General features: G+C 41.3%; 1 protein-coding gene across 3 annotated transcripts in view; it reads left to right on the top strand.

Annotated features, from left to right (window-relative positions):
* The first annotated feature begins 4618 nt into the window (after positions 1 to 4618).
* Positions 4619 to 12507, top strand: part of FCRL4 (Fc receptor like 4) — a 38315-nt gene continuing 30426 nt past the window's right edge. For all 3 annotated transcript variants that reach the window (XM_043452839.1, XM_043452846.1, XM_043452840.1), the window contains exons 1-2: positions 4619 to 4735; positions 6456 to 6479. In XM_043452839.1, the coding sequence (XP_043308774.1) occupies positions 4687 to 4735; positions 6456 to 6479 (73 nt within the window). In that variant the 5' untranslated portion in view covers positions 4619 to 4686. The remainder of the gene's footprint in view (positions 4736 to 6455; positions 6480 to 12507) is intronic.

Consider the following 12507-nt stretch of genomic DNA (forward strand, 5'->3'; position numbering starts at 1 on the left):
TGTGGCATTCTTTCTGCTAACCCATAACCCCAGTCGAATCCCGAGAAAAACATCAGATAAACGCAGATGAAACAGCATTATAGGATATCTGGCCAATGATCCTTAAAGTTGTCAAAGTCATGAAAAACAAAGATTGAGAAGCTGTCACAGACCAGGGCAGACTAAGCAGGAATATCTAAATGTAATGTGGTATTTTAGATTGGATACTACAAACAGAAAAAGGATGTTAAAGGAAAAATGGTAAAATCTAAGTAGAGTGTGAAGTTAAAATTAATGCATATGTATAGAATCTAGAAAAAAGGTACAGGTGAACCTATTTGCAGGGCAGGAATGGAGATGCAGATGTAGAGAACGGACATGTGGACACAGTGGGGAAAGGGGGGGGGATGGGTTGGGAATTGACATATATATACACTACCATGTGTAAAATAGATAGCTAGTGGGACAAAGCTACTGTATAGAAGAGGGAGCTCAGCTTGTGCTCTATGATGACCTAGAGGAGTGGGATGGGGGTGGGGGTGGGAGTGAGGTTCATGAGGGAGGGGATCAGTTCAGTTCAGTCACTCAGTTGTGTCCGACTCCTTGCAACCCCATGAACCTCAGCATGCCAGGCCTCCCTGTCCATCACCAACTCCCAGAGTCCACCCAAACTCATGTCCATGAGTTGGTGGACTCATCTCATCGTCTGTTGTCCAACCATCTCATCCTCTGTCGTCCCCTTCTCCTCCTGCCCTCAATCTTTCCAGGCATCAGGGTCTTTTCAAATGAGTCAGCTCTTCACATCAGGTGGCCAAAGTATTGGAGCTTCAACTTCAACATCAGGCCTTTCAACGAACACCCAGGACTGATTTCCTTTAGGATGGACTGATTGGATCTCCTTGCAGTCCAAGGGACTCTCAAGAGTCTTCTCCAACAACATAGTTCAAAAGCATCAGTGCTTCTGTGCTCAGCTTTCTTCTTTATAGTCCAACTCTCACATCCACACATGACCACTAGAAAAACCATAGCCTTGACTAGACAGACATTTGTTGGCAAAGTAATGTGTCTGCTTTTTAATATGCTGTCTAAGTTGGTCATAACTTTTCTTCCAAGGAGTAAGTGTCTTTTAATTTCCTGGCTGCAATCACCATCTGCAGTGATTTTGGATCCCCCCTCCCCCCCCCCAAAATAAAGTCAGCCACTGTTTCCACTGTTTCCCCATCTATTTGCCATGGAGTGATGGGACCAGATGCCATGATCTTAGCTTTCTGAATGTTGAGCTTTAAGCCAACTTTTTCCACTTTCCTCTTTCACTTTCATCAAAAGACTCTTCAGTTTCTCTTCACTTTCTGCCATAAGGGTGGTGTCATCTGCATATCTGAGGTTATTGACATTTCTCCCAGCAATCTTGAGTCCAGCTTGTGCTTCCTCCAGCCCAGCGTTTCTCATGATGTACTCTGCATATAAGTTAAATAAGCAGGGTGACAACATACAGCCTTGACATACTCCTTTCCCTATTTGGAACCAGTCTGCTGTTCCATGTCCAGTTCTAACGGTTGCTTCCTGATCTGCATACAGATTTCTCAAGAGGCAGGTCAGATAGTCTGGTATTCCCATCTCTTTCAGAGGGAGGGGATATATGTGTACATATGGCTGATTCCTTCATTGTACAACAGAAACTAACACAGCATTATAATATAATTATACTCCAATATGAATTTCAAAAAGGTAATATACCAATCAGGGTTTCTTAGTTTTGACAAATATACCACTGTAACCTGAGACAATACCTTTTCCAGCATTGATTGTGTGTACTTTTTTTTTTTTTTTTTAATTGGAGGCTAATTACTTTACAATATTGTAGTGGTTTTTGCCATACATTGACATTAATCAGCCACGGGTGTACATGTGAAAAGGTGTGGAAAAAAAGAAAAGAAAAAGAAAACTAATCTGCAAACTTTCCCATGAAGCATTAGCAGCTCTTTAAATCCTACTGTGAAAAAAGTAAAAGTCAAAAACAGAAAAAAAAAAAAAAAAAGAAACAATACCATTATGGGAAACTGAATGGATGAGGGATATATAGGAACCCTCTGTACTATCTCTGCAGTTTTTCTGTAGATCTAAAATTATTCTGCAGAGTTTTAAATGTTTCTTTTTTCACCCATGAAAAAGATCAGTTTCTTACATTGTCAGTAAATACAAATATCACTGTTTCTCATTAATATAAAATCTAAAAGTTGTTCCTGATTGTTTAAGCAACTGCCTAATAAACTGTGGTATTTGCTGGTGTTTTGAAATGAAACTATAGTTTTGATTACAATAATATGCATTTATAGCAGTGACTTAAACCCAACAAAAATAGTACTTGACTTAAACTATGCAAACTTTTATATAGTGGTTGTCAATGTGATTTTTGTGTTTGGACAACTTTTATAACATCATAAATATAAAATTTTATTTGCTAATTGAATATCCTTCATTCAACTAAATTGATGCCCCAAACAAGAAAACAGAAGATGTGATTTCAGCTTCCCCTCTACCCTGAATCAATAATATTGAAGTACTTAATGTAAAATGCTTTTTGTAGAACGCTGTATCAATTAAAAAGTGCTTTCTAGTTCATAGCCTTAAAATAATAATACTGATATATTGAATGCTTACATTGTGCCTAACACTAGGCCATGAGTTTTACATCATTATTGCATTCATACACATGACAATAGGAACATCCCCTTTGAAAGAAAGTGTTAGTCGCTCAGTCGTGTCCAACTCTTTGCAACCCCATAGACTGTAGTCTTTCAGGCTCCTCTGTCCATAGGATTTCCCATCAAGAATACTGGAGTGGGTAGCCATTTCCTCCTCCTGGGGATCTTCCCGACCCTAGGATGGAACCCAGGTCTCCTGCACTGCAGGCAGATTCTTTACTGTCTGAGCCACCAGGGAAGCCCTTTAAGTGAATATTACATTTATCTTATTTTTACCAGTGTTGAATCTGAAGCCTAAAGAGGTCAAGTACTTGACCAAAGTCATACAACTAATAAGAGGTGGGGACAAGACCTGAATCCATGCTTCATCCCTCCGGAGACAAATAGTGACCACTGGAAGATGATAGAAAGTCACAGAGCCATGTGATAAAGGACATAAGTGCCACTTTGACACTCTTTATGTTCCCATGGTGACTTGTGTCTATGAATACTTTGATCTGATCTTTACCACATTTTACAAAGTCTTTAAAGGAGATGAATTTTATTTATTTTGTGATACTTCTAAGGTCATGGACATTGCCTGGAATTGATGTCCAATACAATTCCTATTTATAGAAAGAAGCTATTGTATATATATAGAAAAATGTGGTTACATGAGAAAAATACAGACCATTCACCCAATTCATCCTATGTCTGTTATCTCCTCCTCCTAAGAAGGCCAGGGGTCATTCAGTCACAGATACTATGAGTGTGATGATGACAGTGATGTGACCACCCCCACCTTTGACCACGCTCATCTCTCAGTCTACTTGGATGTCTCTTCCATGGGAAACTTGTCCTGATTCTCCAGAACTGGGTCAGATTTCCCTCCTTCTGGACTATCAGAGCACTTTTCATTCTATTTAACTCCCTGTTGGTTTTACTGTCTCCCTACTAGGATGAAAGCTTATCAAGTCTTGCTTACCACTATTCTCCTCTTACCTGGCACTGTGCCCGAAAGTGAAAGTGAAAGTGGCTCAGTCGTGTCCGACTCTTTGCAACCCCCTGGACCATACAGTCCATGGAATTCTCCAGACCAGAATACTGGAGTGGGTAGCCTTTCCCTTCTCCAGGGGATCTTCCCAACCCAGTAATCGAACCGAAGTCTCCCGTATTGCACGGGGATTCTTTACCAGCTGAGCCACAAGGGAAACCCAAGAATACAGGAGTGGGTAGCCTATGCCTTCTCCAGCGGATTTTCCTGACCCAGGAATCAAACCGGGGTCTCCTGCATTGCAGGTGGATTCTTTACCAATTGAACTATACTTAGGTAATTAATATGTATTGGCCGAGACATTCCTGTAGCAAATTTTGGATTCTAGGATCTTAAATCAGAATTTTCACAGTCCATTCTCCAGGAAGAGCATGATGGGGCTATAATTTATTCTTTGCAGCTGTCTCAGATCAAATTCTGTATCTTCATTTGAGACAAACAAACCAGGGTATTTTCATAAAGGTCAGACAAGGTACAAGTTGTCTTATGATTCAGATACCTTGTCCTATATAGATAGTTATCTGGAGGTGGCCCAGTAGAGTTTGTCAGGGGTCATTTCTGCATTGAATGGGAAGTTTTTCAACACTGGAATGATACAGCCACATCCTTAGATTATGTGGATCTCAACTGGACTGCAGTCTTACCTGATACCTGGTAGCAGAGAGAATAAGTTACAGTTTTCTCAGAAGACAGAGGCTGGAGGGTTCTGAAAATAAGACAACTAAAGTATTGAGAAGAAATATTCATACCAAGATATTTGAGCAGTTCTTAAATATTTTGATCAAATGTTGACTTTCATCATTGAGATTTTCTCACACAGGGTAATGTGCTGTTTGGTATTTAAAGAAGGATTGCTCCACTTCCCCTTTTCACTTCATTAATTTGAGCAGCGATACTCAGACAGGAGACTTGCTGAATTCACTCCTCAGTGCTGGGAACTGGCTTGTCTCCTATGAGATTCTCCTCAGGATGCTAGAGGAGGTTTCTGTGCTGTTGTGGGCATCCTTGCTGGTCCTCGGTAAGTGATGGGGGGACGTTTTTGCTCATTGGGAAAACTGAGTCTCTCCATAGGCAAATGAATTCTCTGGGCTGGCTGTGGAAAAAGAGATTTTACTCCCATTTAGAACAGCAGAAAATGAACAAAGGAGAAAGATATCAATTTAATGGAATGATAGGGGGAAAAATTATTTCCAAAAATGTGTTCCTCATTTGCTTTTAACTGCCTAATTGAAAAAATTTAATGAAAAATTTCTCTTACTCTCCAAGAGATGGGCTTATTTTTCCATGTAAAAACGTACAATTAGATTTAGTTACCTCTCTAATCACAGATCATGAAGAGCAAGAGTAAAAGACGAACTGACTACCTTATGAAAGGACCATATTCTGACCGTGGGCTGATGTAAAATGATCTTCTGCTGAAAATAGTTATTTACTTCTCTGTATTAAAAGATCAAATCTGTTCTGATGTTTGCAAAGAGCATAAGAGAGGAAATTAGACAGTTTCCCTTTGATTTTTCTTCCCTTCTTCTGTGTCAATTGCTAATATCTATCCAAATGGGACATGGAATCTCTAGTAGTTCAAACTTTGGGAAATGAAGACTAGTCAGTCATTTGTACAATGAATTTTGTTAAACGTGTTTGTCTTGTTCTCAGCTATAACTCCAGGCTCTAATTAAGAAGGGAAGAGTTATTAGTGTGACTGGCGCATTATGGGAACTCAGTAAATAGTGAATGAGTGGCTATATGGGGCATAGCCTAGTGTTGGGCAATGCAGAGGATGCAGAACATGGAGCACATGGCCTCGGTCCTCAAGAACTGACACTCTGATAAGGAAATCAAAGGACGTATGAAAGAGTATTTGACTGGGCAATACAAGAAACATATTGCACAATGGGTTATAAGATAATGTGTGATGATAATGAATTATTGCTGATAACCCTGTGTCAGACAGTCTTCTAAGAATATCTCATTGTATTAGTGTATCTAATTCTTTAACAACCTAGGAGCTGGAACTGCTGTAAATCCTGTTTTATGGGTGAGGAAACTAAGGCAAAGAGATGACGTCTTGCCTTAAGTTTCATGCAGCAGTTAAGTAGCAGAGTCAGGATTCAAACCTCTAATCTGACAGTGTAGTTATGCTTTTAACCACTGCCCCATACTGCATATCCAGTTGAGGATTTCATGTGAACTCGAATGGGAGGGGTTCTAAGTCAAAAGAAAAGTGACGGTGCTGTGGCATAGAGGTATCTCAGAGGGCTTCATGGAAGAGGTGGAATTTCATCTGGGCTTTAATGCATGGGTGTAATTTGCTTTTGCTTCATACTGAGGGAGGAGAATAACACTCCAGGCAAGAAGATAGCAAAGCTAAGCCTCAGCAGCAGCCACAGTTATGTTAAAAAATAATTATAGCAACCCCTAACTGATGACTTACTAATTTGTCTCCTTAAAATAAGGCCACGAGGTCACTTTGATGGTCCTCATTTTACAGATGAAGAAATTGAGCCTTGGAGGTTTTATGTAGCTTGCCCAGGGTCACACAACTAAAATTCAAACCTGTTTCCACCTGAGTTTGCAGCCTGAAACTCTGGCCATGGCATTGCCTTGTTTCTCCAGGGTGGGTGGATCTAGGCATGTTTTTCCTCCTTTTGGGTAGAAGTTGAAAATGGGCAGGTGGGCTCTCAGGGTGAAATGGTTTGGGGCTCATCACCTTGTGCTGATACCTGGCATCTCTCTTGCAGCAGCTCCAGTCAGTGGACCAGTTGGTAAGTCCTTCTTTTCCTTTCTCTTTTAAGTTTCTGAATGTCCTAACAGCCATCCTGTATCTCAAATATTTGTGAAAAGGGGCTTTGTTGTGCCTGCATCCTTTTCTTGAGGACTACGGGCAGGTAAAAACAGGTCTTAGGACCCTAAGAGTTTGGGGATCACACTCCTGGACCAAACCTGCTGTTGTGCTGGATGATCTTGGAGGAGGACCTAGGATATATGTCATGGAATTCAAGGAGAAGGTGTGTCCCCATCTGATGTGGGATTCTAGCTGATCTGACAGAATGCATAGAATCCTGAGGGGGGAAGAATAGAAATAAACTATTACCTCAGTGGGGGAGGTTGAGGTGCAAACAACTTGCTGGTTTCTCCATATTCCCCCCAGCTTGACAGATCAGCTGCATGCTCATACTCAGCTGCTTCAGTCATGTCCTACTCTGTGACCCTGTGGACTGCAACCTGCCAGGCTCCTCTGTCTATGGGATTTTCCAGGCAAAAATACTGAAGTAGGTTACCATTTCTTCCTCCAGGGGTTCTTCCCCACCCAGGGATCAAAGCCATGTCTCCCGTGGCTCCTGCATTGGCAGGCGTATTCTTTATCATGAGTCACCTGGGAAGCCCCTGACAAATCACTGCCCCTAAGCAAGTGCAACCAATTCATCCCAAACTTCACCATTCTTTGTAGATATTTCTCTGTTAATGAGCTCAGATCATGATGACTTTGAGCCCCTATTCTACTACTTAGCAGAAAGTCCAGGCTTCTTTAGGGAGGTGTTTCCAGGAATTTTGGCAGTCCCTAAGGATTCATTCAAGTCTCGTCTAACCAGGGAGCTGATTATGGTCAGTCAAGCCCAGCCAGCAGGAGCCACTGCCCCTTGATGCACAGGGTCCAGTGAAACTTCCCGGAAGAGTCTCCCCCTCAGTGCTGTGGATGCAGACTTTTACCCACAAATAACTGGGAGGAGATCATAACTTGACAAGGCTTTTTTAAAAGTTCTATGATGGTGAAATAAAATACAGAGAGTGTCAGCCAGTAGACGTGGGTAATCTCAGAACCCACTGCCTCCGTCCTAGCCTCAGAAAGACCCTGACAAGATGTGTCTCCTCCTGGCCACAGGGCTGCCTGTATGTAGCAGGGGCAGCTTACTCGGTGTGGCAAGGAGTGAAGCTGTGTCCATCAAAGGAAGTTTTCCCTTCTCCCTAGAACAAGACCCACTGCCCAAGTCTCCATTTCCCCAACCCCAGGTTCTTCCCAGGAACATAGATAATGCAGATTCCTGTTCTCTTCAAGAGAAACACGGTCCCATACCTGCTGGGGAGATAGTATATCTGAACAAACCTCTAAAGAAAGAGAGAGGAAAAAGGTCTGCAGAAACACCTGAATGTTTATATAACCGAACAGAACACTTACTTTTCTTGTTTAAAACAATCATTCAGGTCACTCTACAGTTTTTGCCCCCAGAGTATTTTCATTACATTTCGGTATAATTCTAAGGTGTATTTGGGCACTTCTTACGGAAAAAGTTGGGAATAAGTAAAGTCTCAGGGTTTCCCCAGTGGCTCGGCAGAAAAAAAAAAAAAAAAAAATCCACCTGCAATGCAGGAGCTGCAGGAGATATGGGTTCAATCCCCAGGTCAGGAAAGTCCCCTGGAGGAAGACTTGGCAACCCACTCCAGTATTCTTGCCTAGAGAATTCCATGGACAGAGGAGCCTAGAGGGCTACAGTCCATAGGGTCACAAAGAGTCAGACACGGCTGAAGTGATGTAGCTCTCATGCATGAAAAGTCTCGAGCTTTAAAAAGTAATTGCTCATACACCCTTAAATACAGATAGTTCTCCTTATCTGAGTATGAAATGTACTAAGATAAAAACACACTTAAGTGATTCCACTTACAATTTTACAGTAAATTGCATATCCTCAACATTGAGATATTATTTTTGAAAAAAGATAATATAAATGGAAATAATTTACTTTGTTTTCTGCATCACAAAATTTAGATTACCATAGGCAATTTGTAGAACAAAGCATGAAGTAAATATTGATTTTTTTTTTGGTGTGTGATCGCAGTCACAGCTTCAGGCATCGTGACTCTGTACAAGGCAGGAAAGCGGGGGGAGGGAGGAATAGGAAACTAAACCTGCAGAGGAGCTCCCCTGCTATGCTTCTCTCTCTTCATCGTAAAGGAAAAATCTTTCCCCAGAATCCTCACCCCTTAGTTCACTCCTAGCTTTATTCTTCTGACATCTCCTTATGCAGAACTGTGTCACATGGCTGGGCAGTTAGTGATTCAGTTTTTCAAACTTATTGGCGGACAACAGGCTCAACAGATGGGCACTGGGACTAACTTTCAGAAGCCAAGCAAGTATTGTCCCTATCACTGATTTCCCCTCTTCAGTTGTTAACAGATCTTGCTCCACTACACTTGTCAGTGACTTTGGAGGCATCACAGCTGTGGTCTCACAAAACTTTTACCACCTTCATGAATTACAGCATCTTTGACAGAATCTGAAGTATCACTTCAACAGTCAATTTTCATTGTACGTACCATGAAAGATTAGCCTATCAAAGCATTGTTCTGGCTAGATAGTAGCATTAAAGGAGTGAGAAAGTTTGCGTGGATGTTTGTGAATAATTTGGTTAGCAATTACTTTTGTTATGTCAAAGATGAAAACTTTTTTTTTCCTATCCTCGTATGTTTATAATGCATGGAGGATTGCAAATTAAACTGACAAAAGACAGATTGGCAAGAGAAAAGAAAAATTTTTATTCAAAACTTCAGGAGTACATAGAAAAATATAACCTAAGGAGGCATTAAAATTTGGGAATTATGTGATATCTGGATTGAAAGAAGGGGAGAAGAGCAAGAAGGTCACTTTGTTGTTGTTGTTCTTTAGTTGCTCAGTCGTGTCTGCTTCTTTGAGACCCCATGGACTGCAGCACATGAGGGTTCCCTGTCCTTCACCATCGCCCGGAGTTTGCTCAAACTCATGTCCATTGAGCCAGGGATGCCATCCAACCATCTCATCCTCTGTCACTCCCTTCTCCTCTTGCCCGCAACCTTTCCCAGCATCAGCAGGGTGTTTTCCAATGACTCAGCTCTTTGCATCAGGTAGCCAAAGTATCTGAGCTTCCGCTTCAGTATCAGTGTTTCCAATGAATATTCAGGGTTGATTTCCTTTAAGATTGACTGGAAGGCCACTTACTGGAAAACAAATAAGTTTTAGGAAAGATAAATAGGCCCTTAAAAGAATAGATGGGAGCTAAGCTAGTTTTCTCAAAATGTCTGTTTAGGTGTGGTATTGACTTTCAGTATCTGGTGATAAGAGCTGATCATTTATTTGCTCCTGGGGAGGTGATTTATGACAATTGAACTGTTTTCAGTGGCTTTGCTTCTAGGCAGATAAGGGAATTCAGAATAAAAATGAATAAATAAAATCTTTTATCTTATGCCCTCAGTTCAGAATAATTTTTATGCCACAGTTGTACCCTCACCCTTCAGTTACTAACTCGCACAACCTTGAAACTACAAAACTTAGAAAATAAACATTCGTATAAGAAAGAACCACAGTTAATAACTGTGGGAAGTAAAGTTAAAACAAAATCTACCAACCCAGAAATCCTCTCCAAATGGTAAGAAAGAGAGCAAATGCTTTCAGTACCAAATAAGCATTAAATCAAGTCCCTTACGATTATACAGTGGAAATGAGAAATAGATTTAAGGGACTAGATCTGATAGAGTGCCTGATGAACTATGGACAGAGGTTTGTGACATTGTATAGGAGATAGGGATCAAGACCATCCCCAAGGGAAAAAAAAATGCAAAATGTCTGTCTGAGGAGGCCTTACAAATAGGTGTGAAATGAAGAGAATCCAAAAGCAAAGGAGAAAAGGAAAGATACACCCATTTGAATGCAGAGTTCCAAAGAATAGCAAGGAGAGATCAGAAAGCCTTCCTCAGTGATCAGTGTATTGGAGAAGGAAATGGCAACCCACTCCAGTGTTCTTGCCTCGAAAATTCCAGGAATGGAGGAGCCTGGTGGGCTGCCGTCTATGGGGTCTCACAGAGTCGGACATGACTGAAGCGATTTAGCAGCAGCAGCAGTGATCAGTGCAAAGAAATAGAGAAAAAATAGTAAAATGGGAAAGACTAGAGATCTCTTCAAGAAAATTAGAGATACCAAGGGAACATTTCATGCAAAGATGGGCACAATAAAGGACAGAAATGGTATGGACATAACAGAAGCAGAAGATACTAAGAAGAGGTGGCAAGAATACACAGAAGAACTGTACAAAAAAGATCTTCATGACCCAGATAATCACAATGGTGTAATCACTCACCTAGAGCCAGACATCCTGGAATGTGAAGTCAAGTGGGCCTTAGGAAGCATCACTACGAACAAAGCTACTGGAGGTGATTGAATTCCAGTTGAGCTATTTCAAATCCTGAAAGATGATGCTGTGAAAGTGCTGCACTCAATATGCCAGCAAATTTGGAAAACTCAGCAGTGACCACAGGACTGGAAAACGTCAATTTTCATTCCAATCCCAAAGAAAGGCAGTGTCAAAGAATGTTCAAACTACTGCACAATTGCTCTCATCTCACACACTAGTAAAGCAATGCTCAAAATTCTCTAAGCCAGACTTCAACAATACATGAACTATGAACTTCCAGATATTCAAGCTGCTTTTAGAAAAGGCAGAAGAGCTAGAGATCAAAGTGCCAATATCTGCTGGATCATCGAGAAAGCAAGAGAGTTCCAGGAAAATATCTATTTCTGCTTTATTGACTATGCCAATGCCTTTGACTGTGTGGATCACAAAAAACTGTGGAAAATTCTGAAAGAGATGGGAATACCAGATGCCCTGACCTGCCTCTTGAGAAATCTGTATGCAGGTCAGGAAGCAATAGTTAGAACTAGACATGGAACAACAGACTGTTTCCAAGTAGGAAAAGGAGTAGGTCAAGGCTGTATATTGTCACCCTGCTTATTTAACTTATATGCGGAGTACATCATGAGAAATGCTGGGCTGGAAGAAGCACAAGCTGGAATCAAGATTGCTGGGAGAAATATCAATAACCTCGGATATGCAGATGACACCACCCTTATGGCAGAAAGTGAAGAGGAACTAAAAAGCCTCTTGATGAAAGTGAAAGAGGCCAGCGAAATAGTTGGCTTAAAGCTCAACATTCAAAAAACTAAGATCATGGTATCCGGCCCCATCACTTCATGGCAAATAGATGGGACAACAATGGCAGACTTTAGTTTTTGGGGCTCCAGAACCACTATAGAAGGTGACTGCAGCCATGAAATTAAAAGACGCTTACTCCTTGGAAGGAAAGTTATGACCAACCTAGACAGCATATTAAAAAGCAGAGACATTACTTTGCCAACAAAGGTCCATCTAGTCAAAGCTATGGTTTTTCCAGTAGTCATGAATAGATGTGAGAGTTGGACTATAAAGAAAGCTGAGTGCTGAAGAATTGATGCTTTTGAACTGTGGTGTTGGAGAAGACTCTTGAGAGTCCCTTGGACTACAAGGCGATCCAACAAGTCTATCCTAAAGGAAATTAGTGCTGAATATTCATTGGAAAGACTGATGTTGAAGCTGAATCTCCAATACTTTGACACCTGATGCAAAGAGCGGGCTCATTTGAAAAGACCCTGGTGCTGGGAAAGATTGAAGGTGGGAGGAGAAGGGGACAACAGAGGATGAGATGGTTGGATGGCATCACCGACTCAATGGACATGAGTTTGAGTAAACTCTGGGAGTTGGTGATGGACAGGGAGGCCTACACTCAATGGGGTTGCAAAGAGTCACACATGACTGAGCAACTGAACTGAACTGAACTGAAGCATTAAAGCAGAATACAATGCCCATCACAGGCAATACAGCAAGAGATTGCAAAGACAGAAAGGGATCTCTCACTCTTATATGGACAAGGGGATTCAGCCCATTACTTCCATGTTTTCAAGGTTAAACAATAATTAGTTCTCAAGCAGGAGGACTTGACAGCACCTTTTGC

The sequence above is a fragment of the Cervus canadensis genome, chromosome 2 (genome assembly GCF_019320065.1).
Source record: "Cervus canadensis isolate Bull #8, Minnesota chromosome 2, ASM1932006v1, whole genome shotgun sequence".
Lineage (NCBI taxonomy): Eukaryota > Metazoa > Chordata > Mammalia > Artiodactyla > Cervidae > Cervus > Cervus canadensis.